Raw genomic sequence first — 20258 nt, 5'->3', positions numbered from 1 at the left:
TGTGAACCTGTTAAACCATCAACACTTGTTAAATCCTAATATGCTAAATCAAAAAACATAAGCATTTGTATCATATTCAAAGCACACATTTTGTTTCAAATAAGCATATAATCCCAATACTAGTAATATTTGTGTCAAATAAGTACACAATCATTCAAATGATAGCAAAAAAACATAATGTCAAACATAAGTTCAAGAAACACATAATTGTTCAAAATGAAAGAAAAAACATAAGCATAAAGACTACTTAAACATCCCTAATGTGGTGCCAGTCATCTTTATCCACCCTTTTAAGACCCCAGGTATCGGTGGCAATGTCATCCATGCCTCTCTCATATTCATGGACATTCCAAAAAGGTGAAAGGCTGCCAAAAATATAGGATCCATTGGGTCTAATTCAACTAGCTTCAACCTCTCATAACATTCTTCTACTGTAGGTCCTTCCTTGCTATTCACCATATGTTGCAGAGCTTTTTGCATATCAAGACTCAACTCATCAAGACTAACAGAGGTTTTAGAGGCTTTATCCATATCGGTCCTATCGGTCCTATCAGTAGAAGCATCACTGGTTTTAGCCCTTTTATCGGGCCTCTCAGTAGAAGCATTAGTGGTTTTACTCCTTTTATCAGGCCTCTCAGTAGAAGCATCAGTGGTTTTACTCCTTTTATCAGGCCTCTCAGTAGAACCACCATGAGCTTTATCACTAGGAGCTCGAGCACTAGTGTCATTAGAAGCGTCATCATCATCATCATCTTCTAGGCCATTAAAAGGGTTGTCATCAATTAGAAGTCTTTGGACACGATGAGAAGAAGATGATGTATCTGCGGGTGTAGTTTGAGTAGAGGTCCATTTGATGCTACCGCTGGCACTACTTCCATCAAACAAAGATGCACAAAGGTTGGGATAAGGCAATGGGTGTGTCCTCAATGATCCTGCCTTTGGATGACCCTAAACCAGGATTAATAGTAATTATAAGTATTTTGACATCATTATTAAAATTGGACATAAACTAAAAAAATTAAATTATATAGACACACCTTCTTGAATTCTTCCCATTCTGTGTTCACCAAGGCAAATGAATTTGTTTGAGCATTGTATAAATTCCCTGACTTGTTTCTCAAATATTTCCACCCTACGTATTTAGCTTTTAGATTATCAAAAGCATTTTTCAATTGTTTTTGTGAAGTATCCATGTCAAACTTTTCTTTTAGAGCTTTCCCTAACGTAACCCAAGACTCCTTGTGCATGCTACCTCCTTTTCTACCAATTTTGTTGACCTCTTCGATACACGTATCTAATAAACATTTTACTTGCTCATTCGACCATTGTAGTTTGTCTCCCATTTAGAAAAGCTATATATAATAACTTTATAAACTAAGTCCATGAAAGAACCGACTTAAAAAACTAAAAATAAAAAACTTCATGATTCATATCTACGGATTACAACATGTTAGACAAACAACATAAAATAGAAACATTTGATTCAAATGAATCTAAAGCTGATGACAAATAACATGATGTTGATCAAGAAATAAAATTAAATAAAAGCACTACACTAGAAGCATGTAACAAAATCAACAACATTGACAATGCATGCTTTGATGACATCAAATATACTCATTTTCAGGCATAGAGTACAACATTCTAATGCAGTCAAGTCTCATTGTTATGATAATTGATGTTATTCTGATCAGAACATCATTCATATGTTAAAATGTACTCTACTTATGTCAAATATGTATACTAATTTTCAATCTTAAAAATATATGGTCTACCTATGAAATTCAACACCAAGTTCATATCCCTCCCATTATTGCAATCAGAAATCAAATGGGTTTTCAGAGTTTCTCAAAATTCTTAACAGTTAATCCCATATTGATTTTGAGATTGAGTTTAAAACATAAAGGAAGGAAAACTGGAAGTTATTTGAGAAATCAAATAACATTAACATTTTTAATTGACAAATGGTGATGGGATTTCACTATTAATGGAGTCTAAATTGATAATACAAGTTGAGAAGAGGTAAGAAAAGAAAAAGGAGACAGGAGACAAAAGAGCCACATAACAGAAGAGCCAAGAACAGCCAAAAACAGAAGGATAAAGAGGAGCTGGAACGATACCTGATGAGTCGACGGCGGGGACGACGGCAACGCGGAACGACGGAGGTAGAGCGAGACCAACGTCCGCTGGAGGTATTGGCTGCTGTGGAGAGATCGCCGGTGTGAGAAGATGCAGTCGTGAAAGGGGGAAGATCGCCGGTGTGAGAAGATGCAGCCAAAAATATGGTTAATTGATTTCCTTTATTACAAGATCTCTTAAATTTTAGTTTATTATAATTAAAAAACAAACAATCTTTTTGCATTAAGACTTTTTGTATGAATACATAAAAAAAGACTTTTAGTCCACGTCTTCTTCCGCAGACATGGAAAAAGACAAAAGACATTTGACCACTTCCAAAACAAACACCACCTTACTGAATTATCCGATGCAAAGAGAATGAACTTAAACAAGTGTCCATCACAAAAATACCAAAATAGGAGGCCCTTATCTGTGAAGTACAATGGTACTGTAATATATGTACATGTGTATTTTTTTGGGTGAGTGGTAACCTGTTTGTCTGATTTGATATTATAATATAGGGTCATGTCCAATCAAAAGTGTGCTCAAAATGATCTTAACATAAAATACAGTATAAGTCTATAACCATCCGATTTGCAACTTGTGCCAACACCTTCATCTCCTGAGTCCTCCTCCCTTTAGGTTTAATAAAGTGGGCAGACGCCAGACACAGAACTGAACAATGGTTTTCACATCAATGAATTTTTCTGACAGAATGATCAACTCTTAAATCTTTTTAATCTTGAGTAAATTACACGAATGGTCTCTATGGTTTAGGGTAATTTGTGTGTTTGGTCTCTAATTTATTTTTTTAACTCGGAAGGTCTCTACTGTTTGTTTTTGTTATGCGTTTGGTCCCTATCTTACCTAAAAAGACTATTTTACCCTTGATTTTTTAATTTATTGAAATAAACACACCCCCAACCCAGCCCCCTCATCTTACCTTAATTACCACACAATTTTTTTTTTTAAATAATAGTCTTTTTAGGTATGATAGGGATCAAGCGCGTAACAAAAACAAACAGGAGGGACCAAACGCATTACAAAAAGAAACAGTAGGGACCTTCTGAGTTAAAAAAATAAGTTAGGGAACAAGCGCGCAAATTACCCCAAACCATAGGGACCATTCGTGTAATTTACTCTTTAATCTTGGAATGATGAAAAAAAAAACAGAGAAACGTTCAATTCCTATTTTTGGTGCAAGGAGATGATATTTTTTTAATATTTTTATTAAATATGGCAATTGGTCGAATATGGTTGGTCTGTTCCCATGAGTTAAACGGATTTTCAACCCAACCCTTTTGTTAAACAAACGGTTAATATCGTGTTCACATGTTTATTTTTTCTCATACCAACTTGAACCCGGTTTGAGTTATTCAAATTCAAAATATAAACAAAACAAAAAAGGATTACAAACTCAAATAACCATTAAAATTAATAATAAAAAAAACTCCAAATACAAATCAATTTCACATAGGATTTTCAACTTGTAAGCAACTCAGAAGAACATTAGGGTTCGTGAGTTGGTAAAAAAAAAAGAGAGAAATCAAAGTAGTCACTTGGGTTTGCAAATTACACAAAAGTCGGTAGGCGTAAGATACTAAGATATAGATATGTAATCATCTTTGTATATTTGCTCGAGTTCAAGTATCCGTCATGTTGAGTCTTCTCTTCTTAGTAACACATGATTTTGTATTTTTCTTAAGACTTTCGTTTCCATGTCAGGTTTACTTGTTAGGTATTACTAAGGGATAATGACTTAAAAGGGTAAATATATTTTTCGATTTGTACACGGTCACTAAGTTTTTTTTCGTCCACATTTACCCCTTTAACTTGTTAAACTGTACATATTTAGTCCTTATGACCGGTTACTGCAGGTTAGCTGAGAAAATGACTTAATAGAATAATATATTTCTCATTTTATACACATTTAGTCCTAAATATTTTTGTACATATTTAGTCTTTAATATTTTTTTGTTTCAAAATAAGTCATTTTTGTTTTTGTACCCATTCATTATTTATGAATGAGTTCTTTAAGTTTTTCTCATGACATCTTACATTAAACAATCATTTGTGAGGTGTTTGGGGTTGTTGATGCTTATGTCCATCATGATCTCGACTGCTTGATTGCATAGGTCTTGTGGTTTGGCTTAGGTCTTGTGTTCTGAACGGCGTAACAACTTCATTCATTTTCTAATGTGTACAAGGTAAGTCATTATCCCTATTCATAATGATTATATTTTTTTTTTGGAAAGGGAACTTCCCTAACGAGGGTTTCCGGGCCAGCTTTCGCGCACCGACTAACCCCCCGCTGTAAACATGAGGTTTTGCCTCATGCCCTGGAGTCACTGCAGGTGAACCTCCATGTGACCATGGTGTTCTATTTTTCTTAAACTTTCGTTTCTATTGATAAGTCAAACAACTTCATTCATTTTCTAATGTGTACAAGGTAACTTCAAAGTAAGTTCTATTAAGAAATAAATAGCAACCTACTTTTACATTCATCTTTCAGTGCTTTCGATTATTTTTTTAATCGTCAGTATTTTGAAAGGTGTTGAATGATTAACATATATTTTGATCGACAAGATACTGGTTTTTTGTAAAAAAAACATTCAATTGTACTTAATCTTTAGATATTTATTTAAAATCCAAAATTATCTTGATTTTCAATAGTTTATCAGAACTGGTTCAAAAAGTTAGGGTTGTGCATGGGTCAGTTTTGGACCCAAACTCAACCCAACCTATAAATGGTCGGTTTCTGGTTTTCAAAAACCAAAAGGATCGCTTTCTGGTCAATTCGGTTTCTCAGGTTCTGAAGTCAATTTAGGTGGTTTTTCGGTTTCTTGGGTTCAACTCATACACTCACGGGTTTTGGGTTTAAACTCATAGGTTTTGGGTTATAACCAATTTTCCATAAGTAAAGCAACAAGTTAAATACTTCAAAAAACATCAAATTTAAGTAAAATAATTCAAAAAACATGAGTCTTACAACAAAAAGTCTGTTACAAGTTACAACCAAAACACAATCAAGGGTCGGTTTCTCAGGTTGGATGGGTCGTTCCTTAGGACGATTTGTCGGTTTTAAATATGGGTCGGTTTCTCGGGTTAGATGGAAGGGTTTCTGGGTAAAAACCGAAACCAAACCCGATTTTTCGGTTTTAAAAAAATGCAAACCCTAACTGTGGGTTTTGCTTCTGTTTCGGTTTTTACGGTTACGATTTCGTCGGTTTCAGTTTTTTGGTTTAGGTTTGCTCACCCTACAAAAAGTCAAACATTAAGCGGTGTGCACTGTATCTTGAAAATCTAAATAAACAGGCACGTAAGAAAATCAACTTAGAAACTACCTCCTATATTATTCTTAACAGGGGAGAAATACGCATACTCTAAGTATGCTATTGTATCACAATGAACAGCCATTCTACAACAGTAACAAAGAAATGGTGCAGCAAATATTAGTAAGTAATACAAGTAACACAAGCAACTTTAAAATAAAATACTTCCAAGTAACAATAAGTTTTTAATCTCCTTAAAATAACTGTTACCAAACAAAATAAAATAAAAGAAGCCAACAGGTCAAAGAACAAAACTTCAAGACTACTAAAAGCATCAACTTTCTTCATCCCTTAACAATCTCATTTCTTCGACTTCTTCGATGCCCTGAACACAAAAAAAAGGATCAAATCAGTAAAAATATCATTCACAAGAAACTAGAGATAAAAAACATATTCTTATCAACACTCACTGTGCAGGTTGAGCTGCAGGAGCAGCAGCAGCTGGAGCTGGTGCTGGAACTCTCTCTTGTGGGCCCTGAGCCAAACGCTCCTCCCTGCGGGCCATCTTTCTTTCTCTGCTGGCCTTGTTCTTTGCACGCTTGGCTTCAAACTGGTCAGAGAGTGTCTTCTCTCTTGCCTTTTCAGCCTTTGATTTGTGAATGCTTTCCATCAACACACGCTTGTTCTTAAAGACATTACCCTTCACCTTCATGTACATATCATGGTACATGTGCTTGTCAATCTTCTTTGACTCTCGGTACTTTCTCAGCAACCTCCTCAACACCCTCATCCTCCTCATCCATAGAATCTTTGTTGGCAACCTTGCCTCCCTTGTACCCTTACGTTTACCTAACCACCATTCATTACATATTATTATTAAGACAACACATTTCACTCTGAATGAAATTAAGACCAAAATCAAAAGAAATACCGTAGCCTGAATGACGCCCTTTCCTCTTGGCTTCCTTCATGCGACGTGCACGTGATCGTGAGTGGATCTTGGTTGGCTTCCTGATGATGAATCCATCCTTGACCAACTTCCTGATGTTCTGACCTGCAACCATTCGACAAGATTCGTTTGAGCAATTGGAAAACCATAGAAACTTGCTTTTGGTTTTTAATTTCAATGAGCATCGTGTTTATAAACTATGTTCATAAAAAAAACCAGCTCCAAAGAATCGTGGAAACAATGAAAAGCTATCAAAAACTTCACAATATCTAACGAAACTATTGAAAATCGTTCAACTGTGAAATAGAAAACAATCAGTTGAAAAATCAAAAGCACAAAACTGTCTGAAAATCATCGACAAGCTAGGTAAAATATGAAATCACAGACATAGAAGACAATAAGTTGTGCCAATCGTACTCAAATAACGGATTTATAAACGATAGAAACAACAAACAAGTAACAAAGTTGTTAGCTTATTTACTCCGGTTAGTCGGTGACCGGAGTAAATAACATAAACATAGTTACAAATCAAAAAAGGAGAGAAAAAAGCATTCGTCGATTAGATAATCAGAAAATTTATTTAAAACACGGTGGATGAAAACGAATCAAAATGAACGAGAAGTAAGGAATGTGTTGATAACATACGAGAGTTGGCCATGGAGATCTCGTTGCCTTCATTTGGATCGAGCCAAACCTTGCCCCTTCCGCACTTTAGGACGCTGGCAGCAAGCCTCTTCTGTAGCTTCAACGACACCATCTCCTCCTCTCTGGCTATCACCTTCCCCCCTCTCACCTGTAGATAATAAGAACTAGGGTTGGTGGCGAAATTGTAACCCTATATCATCATCCAAATCTATTAGGGTTTATAGGTTGGGCTGGGCTTCGAAAGATTGTTCTGACTATTTATTATTTGTTATTCTACAGTAAGGCCCAACTTATATATAAAACAAATATCATTATTTTTTTAATTGCACTATCAAAGCATTTTTTTTTTGTTTCAATGTTTGCAACTGATCAATTGTAACATCATAGCATTTTTAATTGTGTCCATGTAACATCTAGATAAAATAACACATGAAGTTTGGAAATGAATCATGAAGACCACCAAGCTTTTAAAGGTGCCTAGATAAAAATGGGTTTATTTATATAATGAACAAGTAGCATATAAGTTTGGGTGTATTGGTTCAACATCAAACACAAAATTAACGTGGATATGATCAATATCTCCTAGGTTGTGATGAATAACATTTTAATTGTAACTTACTCATCATGCTGACATTTTATTTGAGATACATTTTTGTAAGCTCTTACTTTAGACCATCAAATAAATTCCTAACACAAGCATTATAATTCTAGTCGACTATAAATGTATTTTTTATTTTTCTTACATAACATTTGCATCATTCATAATTTCATATGATTTCTCGATTTTGATTGTACCTATATAGGTCTCATGTTGTGATGATGTGGTGATTGCGGTCTACATATGTTTTGCTTGAAACATTATCATATATGTCGATAATAATTCATATATGTTTATAGTGATGTTTTCATAAACATATATGTTTATACATCATATTATGCATGTATCTTAATGTTACAAAACAAAACAAAATAAATAAATAAAATAAAAAATAAAAAATGAAAACTCACCTTAAAGCTAGGAGAGGCGTTCGCCTCTCCTGGGTCTGCCCTTTAACCTTGTTGGTATCCTTGTATACTTGTTTCTTTTAAAATTGCAACTTCACAGCCCTTTTTATTCTTTCTAGATATTTGGAAATCGTCTTTTTGCTTCCTTTTAAAAGCAGTAAAATGGATGTCTTTTTCATAGGTGGAATGGGATTGGTCTCCAAGTAAAATACTTGGTTGACAAGTTTATTTGGTTTCTATGTCTAGAATCGTTCAACTTCCTTCCATCATCATGTCACGTGACACATACTAACTGTCCACAATAATGATAGGAAAGTATAGTTTTGGTTCATATGGTTTATCCAAAATCTCATTGTGGGTGGTTCCTACTCCCTGTTTTTGGTTACACCCTTAGTCCTTGGTTACATCCTTAGTCCTTAGTCCTTGGTTACATCCTTAGTCCTTAGGGCACAGCTCTTTTTTACGTGCATCACAAGAATGTGACCCTCACATGAGAGCATTAAAGTAATCTCACTTATGTGCAAGTAGACTTAGGCTCGTTTGTTTGTCTACAAAAGTATTTTTTGAGCACTTTTCCCTTTTGACGGGTAGACGTTTCTCAAGTGCACGTCTTCTTCCGCAAACATGAAAAAAGACAAAAGACATTTAACCACTTCCAAAACAAACAACATCTTTCATTCTTCAAAATATTATATATTATTTAGCGAAAATGACATATATATATATATATATATATATATATATATATATATATATATATATATATATATACAGTGGCGGACCTTAGTGGGGCATTTGGGGTCCCGGGCCACTGTTCAATTTCCGGCACGCAGTGTAAATTTTTTTTTTTTTTTTTTTTTGGTTTTTTCTATTAGGTGCACCCGCTTGAAGTACGAGGGACACCCCTACTAAAACAGTCTGCGTCCGCCACTCTCTCTCTCTCTCTCTCTCTCTCTCTCTCTCTATATATATATATATATATATATATATATATATATATATATATATATATATATATATACTTTTTAAAGTTAAATCTTTTAGTCATTTAACTTTTGAGTAAATTACACGAATGGTCCCTATGGTTTGGGGTAATTTGCACGTTTGGTCCCTAACATATTTTTTTAACTCGGAAGGTTCCTACTATTTGTTTTTGTTACGTGTTTGGTCCCTACTGTTTGTTTCTGTTACGCGTTTGGTCCATGTCTTACCTAAAAAAAATAATTATTTAAATAGGAAAAAATAGTGGGGTGGGTAAGGTAAGGTGAGGGGGTGAGGTTGGGGGTGTGTTTATTTAAATAAATTAAAAAATCAAAGGCAAAATAGTCTTTTTAGATAAGATAGGGACCAAGCGCGAAACAAAAACAAACAGTAGGGACCTTCCGAGTTAATAAAATAAGTTAGGGACCAAACGCGCAAATTACCCTAAACCATAGGGACCATTCGTGTAATTTACTCTTAACTTTTTAAGTGGCTTTATAAGGGAACAAACTCGTGGGCAACCTGTCTTTTTAGTCCTTTTGACTTGTTATAACCAGTTTGAGTGCCACATACCCAAAACTTGGGCCCATTTCTTTCCTGTTCATCATTTTCCTTTAAGTTAATGGTAATTTTTCTTTTATTTTTTGTTTTTTGTCTTTGTGTGGGCCAAATTTCCTTCCCTAACACTTAAAAACTTTATTAGGGTTCCAACTTCACTTTACGTTTCACCTCGTCAATCCGCCTTTAAAATTCTTCTTCACCTTCACTCTCTGATACTCTTCTCCAACACTTTTATAGCAATTCTTCTTTGTCATCAACAACACCGGTGGTGACAAAATAAATAAATAAATAAAATACATTTTACATAGGTGTTCATGTACATCACCGGCCGGAGGACATAAACGATTCTGTGATCGGGGCCGACGCCGTTGAGTACTGTATGTGCGAAAAGTAAGCACTCGAAGAGGCTTCACCAAGTCGACCTGAGTAGTCATCTCTTATCTCCAACACAGTATTGAAATCCGTCGGCAATGGCTCTTTTCTGGTAAGAAATTTTAAAACTTGCGACATGTTCGGCCTCACCGCGGGCACAGAATGCGAACAGAGCAACCCCACCTTCAAAACCAAATCCATTTCCTCAACATCCAAATCGTCCTTCAGTTTCGGGTCAACCGCTTGCGAGAGTGTCTCCTTAAACCAACAATCCAACACGTAATCGACCAAAATCACCGCCCCTGCAACTCCATCGGCCGTCGCCCACAAACAAGCCATCGATTGCAACTTTTCTGCTTTCGTTCTTCACCTTCGTCGAATCAACCATGCACCGAAGTGCTTCCCGCTTTTCTGATTTTGGTTGCGTTCCTCTTCATTCTCGATCGACTGCCTTTGTTTCAAACTCTTCCATTTTAACATAGAGGAAAATGGTGAACAGGAAATAAATAGGCCCAAGTTTTGGGTATGTGGCATTCAAACCGGTTATAACAAGTCAAGAGGACTAAAAAGACAGGTAGCGCACGAGTTTGTTCCCTCATAAAGCCACTTAAAAAGTTAAGTGACTAAAAGAGTTAACCTTAAAAAGTTTACAGGGCATATATGTCATTTTCCCTCTTATTTATTTATTATTAGGCAAAAACTCACACGTTGTGCATAAATAAAACTATGATGATTAAAATTATGGCAAATATATTGCGCTGACTAAAATATAATTATATTATTGATACATATATGGTATTATAAATATTTATATCACTATTATTAATTTTGAGTTAATAATTTTTCATATTAATCATTTCTTAAAATTCTTTGTTATTAACTTTCACTTATTCTTTGTATGTTATAATGTTATCCATCACTTCTTAGCAAACATTTTGTTTATTTTGGATGTTAGCTTTGTTGATGAATTATAGCACATCAAAAGATAAGTTTCAAGGGAAAATTAGAAAATTAAAAAATAATATTAAAATGACAAACAAAAAAACAAAGTTTAATAATAGAAACAACAACAAACGATAAATTTCAATTAAAATTAAAGAATTAAGAAACAATATTAAAATGACAAACAAAAGCATAAACTCTAATAATAGAAAACAATATGTAAAAAACAAAAGAAGTTTAACATAATGTAAGAAAATAGAAAGAAATACATAATAATAATCTATTTGACGAAAATTCATATCAAACAACAATAGTATTGCTCAAGTTCTATCTTATGAATTAGAAATTGTTGTCTTCTTAGCACTTTTTCTCACAATCTTAATCATAAAATCCTAACAATCTAATCTACATCTATGAACTATATATATACTCTAAATCAACCAATTAATATACCATAAGTTACAAAAACTCTTGAGTTATAATAGTTAATTAGTTGAAATGTTAAAGAGTTTTATTATTAAAGTATTATTTAATACAATTATAAAAAGTATTTGATTATAATCATTATTAAAAAAAAAACTGAAGAGTCATTGGAGTTTCAAATGCATGAGAATCAAGTATTTTGACCTCTATTATAGTATTTACTGCGCGAATACTCACGCGTTGCGCAAAATACAACAATATATTTGATATCTTTACAGATATATATTTTTTAAATATATCAATAGCGTTGTTGTTAGCTCTTATATAATAAATCTTATAATAAGTTGGTATAAACATTGTTTGTTTTGAATTATATGATAATGTAAATATCTTTTAAAATTTTATAATCTCAATTGTCTCAATAGTCACTTCCCGCGAGTGACTCATAAATAAACTAAATATAATATATGGTTTACTGATATTTATAGTTGTTGTTATGATTAATTATTTTAAAAAGTATATTTGCTTAAGATTTTAATTTCTATCGTTGTAATTATTTAAAACATCAAACATTGTTTTTTATATTTAAATGTAACGATATAAATTTTATATATAATGTTATTTTTAACTATTGTTATTGTAAGTTATTTAAAATAACATATTTGAAAACTCTTGATTATTTTAATTTGGTTTCAGAAAATTAACCTTTTTAAAATTTATTTGATTAATATTGTTAGTTTATTTGATTGTGACTGTTTAAAATAACAAACATTGTTTTTGTTTTTAAAGATAACATTATAATTTTTTATATAAGTTAACCGCTTAACGTTATATTAAAACTAATAATTTAACTATTTTGCATAAAATCATAAATTATATAAAAGTTGTGACTTTAAAATGATAATTACTCATATACGACAACATATCTAAACTGATAAGTTAACTATAATATGTTAAAAAGTTAAAGTCATAATTTATAAATGGAACTAAAATATGATATTTTAATATTATCGTTTAGTTAATTTATGATTATAATTTTGCTTTTGCATTAATTTAACATTATTAACCAATTTATAATAATTATTAGAAAGAAATCAAAAAATCATGGAAGTTTCAAATGTGCATGTGGTGCAAGTAAACATGTCATTTTTATAAGTATACTAGGCGAATACTCGTACGTTGCGCAAAATACAACAATATATTTGAAATATTTACAAATATATGTTTTTTTAAATATATCAATGATGTTGTTGTTAGATCTTATATAATAAATTTTGTAATAAGTTGATATAAACATTGTTTGTTTTGAATTATATGATAATGTTGACATCTTTTAAAATTCTATAATCACAATTGTCTCAATGACTTGTACCTGCAAGTTACTCATGAATAAAATTAAATATAATACATGGTTCAATGTTTTTTATAGTTGTTATGATTGATTAATTTTAAAAAGCTTATTTACTGAATATTTTAATTTCTATCATTGTAATGATTTAAAACATCAAATATTGTTTTTGTTTTTAAATGTAATAATATAATTTTCGTATATAATGTTACTTTTAACTATTGTTGTTATAAGTTATTTAAAATAACGTATTTGAAAACTCTTAATTATTTTAATTTAATTTTAGAAATTTATTTTTTTTAAATTTATTTGATGAATATTGTTAGTTTATTTGATTGTAATTATTTAAAACAACAAATATTGGTTTTGTTTTGAAAGATAACAATATAAATTTTTATATGATATTACTTTTAACTATTCTTATTATAAGTTATTTTTAAGCTACTTATTTGAAAATTCTTAATGATTATTAAAAATAGTTTCGTAGATTTTTTTGGTTAATTTAGGATTACAATTTAGGTTTAACACTATAATGTATAACTTTTAGCTATTTATAAAATAATCTCTCGATTTTTCAAGTTTAATTCAAATTTTTATTTAAGTTAACCGTTTAACATTATATTGAAATTAGTAATTTAACTATTTTGCATAAAATCATAAATTATACAACAGTTGCGACTTTAAAATGACAATTACTCACATACGACAACATATTTAAACGAATAAGTTAACTATAATATATTAAAAAGTTAAAGTCATAAATTTATAAATAGAAGTAAAATATAATATTGTAATATTATAGTTTAGTTAATTTATGATTAGAATTTAGTTCTTACATTATGTAACGCCCGTGTTTCTAGGCTAGACATTAATATTGACATAATAGTCTAGGTTAACCTTTGTAACTCATTTAGAAGAAATGAAAAGGAATTATGTGAAAATTATGTGTTTTATGCTTAATTATTAGGGTTTAATTAATTAAGAATAAAAATGAGCGTCGAAAAATAAATATTAGATAAAGCCGATATCTATTAAGAAAGTTGTAATGGTCGTGACAAGGATTACGGATATATAAAGAATACCAAAATCCGAGTTATAACGAAGAAGTTATGACCTATCGAAGTTTCGCGACAAAACCGACACGGTGCCGAATGTCGTAAAAAGTGAGTTTTTTTGATAAACTACTTTTTAGCATGGGTGATCTAAACGAAAGTCGTAGTGTTCATTAAACCAAGAGTATGTATAAAAAGAACGCCTAAATCTGACTGCGTATGAGGAAGTTATGATTTTTCTAAGTTTCAGCTTAGCAGTAGACAGCTAAAAACTCGAATTTTAGATCGAGTGATTTTTAGCCGACACAACCTAAACGAGAATTGAAGGTCTCGTCAATAGTAGCACAACGGTAAAAAGTCTGACGAAAACGGACGTCGGATGAAGAAGTTATGAATTTTTAACGGATTTCTTGTCCCGGTCTGTTAAAAAAAATAATATAAAAATTAAAGTCAAAATTAGCCAACAAAGTCTAAACGAAAGTTGTAGAGCATAATTTCACCTACGCGTGCATATAAAGAACGTCAAAAACGGAGCTCGTATGCGAAAGTTATGGATTTTAGAAGTTTTGGCGCGAAAATCGAGAAAAATTGCCAAAACCGATAAATTTCGCATACGTGGACTTCGGCCACGTCGCCCTCGCTCAAAATGTGCCACGTGTCTGAAATTGCTGAGTCATCCGAGCAGCTGACGAGGCGTGTCGCTTCCTGATTCGACCGAAGTCTCGGCCCTCGCACGTCCGACGCGTGTGCAGTGAATCCTCGTATCCGAGGCGCTGGACCAACTGCGGAGCAACGCGTGTCCGAGCTTCGCATGAGCCGCGTGGCCTTCGCTGCTGCTACCACCTGCCTCGCTGACTCGCCCTTCTGATCGGCCGACCTCGCATCCTCGCCCTATAAATACAAGGCCTGCGAGCCTTGCCGAGGAATTTTAGACCTTTGCCATTTTTGACCCCAAAATCAATATTTTTAGCATTTTGACATCCCCCGAAGCCCCGGTATCAATTATAGCACCCGAAACACACCCCTAAGTGCCCGGAGACCCGGAGAATTTATCTTTTCGGTTTTGAAGCCCGACCCTCGCAGAGCCCGGTTTCTCAATAAAACTCCCGGTTTTATTAGAAACGATCGTTTTAGGCAACGAAGTGCTGCCCGATTATCGTTAAATCAGGTGAGTGTATAATCACTTTCACCTTACACATATATATGAAATATTTTCTTTAAAATACGTGCTATGTGTAATTATATTAATTGTTTAATTAAGGTGACTGTTGAATAGATGTTTTATACAAGTTTTAAACTGTATATGTATTTTTATCTACAAATATGTTGGGTAAAACATGGGTAGATGAATTAGATGATGTGTGATGAAATAAAAAGTGATGAGAGGTATTGATGTTTAAGATGATCTAGTCATCTAGCAGAGTATAGACAACGGCCACAGACTATTTTAGATAGTCCAGTGGAACCTTAGCAGACTTGTAATCGGTAGGTATGTTTGAACTATATGTTCATAAGGTGTTCTCGAACTATATGTTCATTAGGTGTTTTTGAACTATGTGTTAATCCTTTAGTTCTTCTTTTTTACACTATTACGTGTCGGGGTACGGGAGCGTACGAGAGTACTTTATTAGTATTTTCCCTATACTTTTATTTTGAAGAGCTTTGGAGTCTTTGTTTCTTTTATGAAGTGATCGGATGAGCTTCATGAGTCAGCGTTTCCATTGCCGGATAGGGTGCGTCTGGGGGTTACATATCTCACGATATTCATACCACAGCCTAGGCATTAGTCGGTGTTTCCATTCTCGATGCCGGATAGGGTGAGTCTGGGGGTTATATACCTCACGATATTCAGACCACAGCCTAGGCATTAGTCAGTGTTTTCATTCTCGATGCCGGATAGGATGCGTCTGGGGGTTATGTACCTCACGATATTCAGACCACAGCCTAGGCATTAGTCAGTGTTTCCATTTTCAATGCCGGATAGGACGCGTCTGGAGGTTATATACCTCACGGTATTCAGACCACAGCCTAGGCATTAGTCAGTGTTTTCATTCTCGATGCCAGATAGGATGCGTCTGGGGGTTATATACCTCATGATATTCAGACCACAGCCTAGGCATTAGTCAGTGTTTCCATTCTCGATGCCGAATAGGATGCGTCTGGGGGTTATATACCTCACGATATTCAGACCACAGCCTATGCAAAGTTAACTACCCCTGAATTAATTGTCTTGTGGTTATTTCTTTTACGAATAAAGGTTCGTGGTTAAACTTATTCCATTCATTTGAGGTCTTTATCGATCCTTGTTTGCTGCTAGGGGATTTCCGAAGCAGTTTTGTTAGTTGGTTGTTCATATCGATCCTTTAGGCTAGATCTAGTAAGATCACTGTATAGGATCAGTATGTGGGGATCGACGTTTGTTAGTGCTTGTAGTATAAACCTTGGGCAGCGATGGACTTCGTGCCTATTCCTTAGGATGAATCCTTAGGAATGAGTGAGATTTGCTTCTTAGGGTAAATCCTTAAGAAATAAATAAGATAATGGGGATTGGTTAATTGGGTTGATTGTTTGATGTTTTAGCATAATAAATTTATTTATTGTGGGTTGAAAACCCTATATGCTCACCAGGCTCCCAAGCCTGACCCACTTAGTTTATTTGTATCACAGGTATTGATACGAAGTTGCTTTACACCGAGAGATTAAAAGAGAAGTGGATCACTAGTGTAAATGAATGTAAGTTTTGTTTATGCTTATGTTTTTGTATTGACGATGACATCCCAATGGTTTAAATGAATAAAATACATTTCTTCGGAAATGAATTGATAACATATTTATCATGTTTTTCTGGGAACAAATTCCGCAACACTTTTAATCAAATGATTACTCTGAAATTATTTTAAAAGCATAAATTAAACCGGTCTTTTCTGGCCGTGAATTTGGGGATGTCACAGTTGGTATCAGAGCATTAGTTTAAGCGAACTAAGAAATTTGTAGGATTTCTAGACTTAAACTTAGAATGCTAAGCGATGATTGTGAGATGAGTGTCTGCTATATTTTAGACACGAGCACAAGTTTCTTTTAGGAAAGATGCCTAAAATGTTTTATGTATTAAATATTTTATGTTATAGCTATAAAGATGACTTATATGCTATTATTTGTTCGGATCTATGGTCTGTTGCCGACCGGATCTGGAAACTTTATGTGTTTAGGATTCTAAGCGTATGACTACGATATTAGAACTAGCATGTAAACGTTTCAAAGTGATGAGGAGATTTATATGTCTATCGTAAATAAAGCTTTCCTATCTTAAATTCTCGCCCAGTACACCGAACGTCTGCTTGGGTGTACAAAACATTATGGTGAAGACTTGTAGAGAATTGAATAGATGGAGGAAATGAAAAGCTTATGATAGTGAATGATACCTATCAAAAGATATCGTAAGAGTGGTGTCTTGCCTTTAGAATATGTTTGATAAAATAACGGAACGTTTAGAGGGGTACGGTACGTCTGAAGTACACCTTCGATTGGGAGGATGATGGAATGGTTGGTGTAATTCTTGAAGTTGTCCCATCGTCTGGAATTTCCATCACCAACCAAGTTGAAGTAGAATTGATGATTGAAGATACGCATGGAAAAAGTCCTAGTAGAGTCTAGGAAAATTTTATGATTAATTGGACACATTCGTATGTGTTAAATTGTTTTGTGATTTTAGGACTTGGGGACTGCGAGACAGTACTTGGGACGAGTATGATTAGGTGTGAATAGTAGTAGAGATCTATACTACTGGAAGCACAGGACTCACACTTGGATCAGGGAAAGTCACAAGGTTACCAAGGAACTAGTAATTGATTCCGTCTTATTCTAGTCTGTCGTTACCATCGTTTCGGTAATGACTAAGAAGATGATTGTTATCCCCACCCTAGTGGTCATATCAAATTGAGTCCGACTACGATGAGTTTGTTACGTGGTTCAGAGAACCAAGTTCGAGGTAGTATTTGCCTTAAAGATATGGAGGCACTATCTTTACGGTACTAAGTGCAAACTTTTCACTGATCATAAGAGTCTTCAATATCTCTTTAATCAGAAGGAATTGAACATGAGGCAACGGCGCTGGCTAGAGTTACTCAAGGACTACGACTGTGAGATACTTTACCACCTTGGTAAAGCAAATGTTGTTGCTAATGCTCTCAGTCGGAAGGTAAATCTTGAGAAGAAAAGGCCAAGAGCGTTGAGAATTGAAGATGTCTCGACGATTGTGGAAAGTATAAAGAAAGCTCAGGAGGAAGCTTTAGAGAAAAATGACCGAAAGGAAGAACGTTTGGGAAAAACGTTGATGTTTGATACAAACGGTCAAGGATTGAAGGTATTCAAAGATAGGATTTGGGTACCTAAGACGGGAGGAGTAAGAGGTCTTCTGATGGAAGAAGCTCACAAGACCATGTACTCGATTCATCCCGGCAGTACAATAATGTATAGGGATCTAAAACCCTATTACTGGTGGCCGACGATGAAGCTCGATGTTGCTAAGTATGTGGCCGAGTGTGTAACATGTGCTAGGGTTAAGGCACAACATCAGAAACCGTATGGGAGTTTAGAACCTTTACCTGTACCCATGGGTAAATGGGAAGATATCACCATGGATTTTGTGACTAAACTGCCCAGAACAAGGAACGATCACGACATGATTTGGGTGGTCGTTGATCGCTTCACTAAGAGTACGCATTTCATAGCAGCCAACGAGAAATGGTCTATGGATAAACTTGCGAATTCTTACGTGAAGGAAATTGTGAGGCTTCACGGTGTTTCGTTAACGATTGTATCTGATCGTGACAGCCGTTTTACCTCAAGGTTTTGGAGGAGTTTACAAGAGGAATTGGGTACCAAGTTGTGTTTGAGTACAACTTACCATCCGCAAACTGATGGTCAAAGCGAACGAACAATTCAAACATTGGAGGATATGCTGAGAGCATGTACCCTAGAATTCCAAGGTAACTGGGATGAACACTTACCTCTAGTAGAATTTTCCTATAATGATAGTTTCCACTCAAGCATTAAGATGACACCTTATCACGCTTTGTATGGAGAAAAGTGTCGAACGCCGTCATGTTGGCTGGAAGCTGGGGAAAAGCAGTTTGTGGGACCTAAAATAGTCCATCAGACTGCTGAAAAGTTGAAAGTGATTAGGGAAAGGATGTTAGCAGCTCAAGATCGTCAAAAGAGCTATGCTGACAAGAAAAGACAACCGATATCATTCGAAGTTGGAGATTCGGTTTTTACTTAAAGTCTCGCCGTGGAAGGGACTTATAAGATTTGGTAGAAGGGGAAAGTTGAGTCCAAGATTTATTGGACCATTTAAAGTTCTTCAGAGGATCGGGAATCAAGCTTACAAGCTAGAATTACCGGAAGAACTAGAGGGTATTCATAACACCTTTCATGTGTGTTATTTGAGAAAGTTCACGGGAGGTGTGCCCGACATAATTCCCATTTCTGAATTAAGGTTGGATGAGAACAAGAGGTTAATTGAAGAACCTGAGGCAACCGTTGACCGTAAGACTAAAAAGTTGTGACGCAAGATGGTCGATTTAGTGCTTGTGCGTTGGAAACATACGAATGAGCCAAATCTCACCTGGGGAAACGGAGAGTGACATGATGAGTCGCTACCCGTATTTGTTTGCTGATGTGTGATTCCGGGGACGGAATCATTCTAAGGGGGAGAGAATTGTAACGCCCGTGTTTCTAGGCTAGGCATTAATATTGACATAATAGTCTAGGTTAACCTTTGTAACTCATTTAGAAGAAATGAAAAGGAATTATGTGAAAATTATGTGTTTTATGCTTAATTATTAGGGTTTAATTAATTAAGAATAAAAACGAGCGTCGAACAATAAATATTAGATAAAGCCGATATCTATTAAGAAAGTTGTAGTGGTCGTGACAAGGATTACGGATATATAAAGAATACCAAAATCCGAGTTATAACGAAGAAATTATGACCTGTCGAAGTTTCGCGACAAAACCGGCACGGTGCCGAATGTCGTAAAAAGTGAGTTTTTGATAAACTACTTTTTAGCCTGGGTGATATAAACCAAAGTCGTAGTGTTCGTTAAACCGAGAATATGTATAAAAAGAACGCCTAAATCTGACTTCGTATGAGGAAGTTATGATTTTTCTAAGTTTCAGCTTAGCAGTAGACAGCTAAAAACTCGAATTTTAGATCGAATGATTTTTAGCCGACACAACCTAAACGAGAATTGAAGGTCTCGTCAATAGTAGCACAACGGTAAAAACTCTGACGAAAACGGACGTCGGATGAAGAAGTTATGAATTTTTAACGGATTTCCTGTCCTGGTCTGTTAAAAATAATAATATAAAAATTAAAGTCAAAATTAGCCGACGAAGTCTAAACGAAAGTTGTAGAGCGTAATTTTACCTACGCGGGCAAATAAAGAACGTCAAAAACGGAGCTCGTATGCGAAAGTTATGGACTTTAGAAGTTTTGGCGCGAAAATCGGGAAAAATTGCCAAAACCGATAAATTTCGCATATGTGGACTTCGGCCACGTCGCCCTTGCTCAAAATGTGCCACGTGTC

At 34.5% G+C, this 20258-nt stretch overlaps 1 protein-coding gene across 1 annotated transcript; it reads right to left on the bottom strand.

Moving 5' to 3' along the window:
- Positions 1–5587: 5587 nt before the first annotated feature.
- LOC145132317 (large ribosomal subunit protein eL19y-like) lies at positions 5588–8089 on the bottom strand. Its single transcript, XM_079067062.1, has 5 exons — positions 7993–8089; positions 6985–7132; positions 6322–6444; positions 5861–6239; positions 5588–5775 (listed from the first exon to the last, which is right to left on the bottom strand). Exons 2-5 carry the CDS (start codon positions 7094–7096, stop codon positions 5751–5753), a joined length of 639 nt encoding a protein of 212 aa, XP_078923188.1. The 5' UTR covers positions 7097–7132; positions 7993–8089; the 3' UTR covers positions 5588–5750.
- Positions 8090–20258: the final 12169 nt, after the last annotated feature.

This window comes from Lactuca virosa, chromosome 8, assembly GCF_052849685.1.
Source record: "Lactuca virosa cultivar CGN04683 chromosome 8, Lactuca_virosa_CGN04683_v6, whole genome shotgun sequence".
Classification (NCBI taxonomy): Eukaryota; Viridiplantae; Streptophyta; class Magnoliopsida; order Asterales; family Asteraceae; genus Lactuca; species Lactuca virosa.
This window is presented reverse-complemented; position numbering and strand designations above follow the sequence as displayed.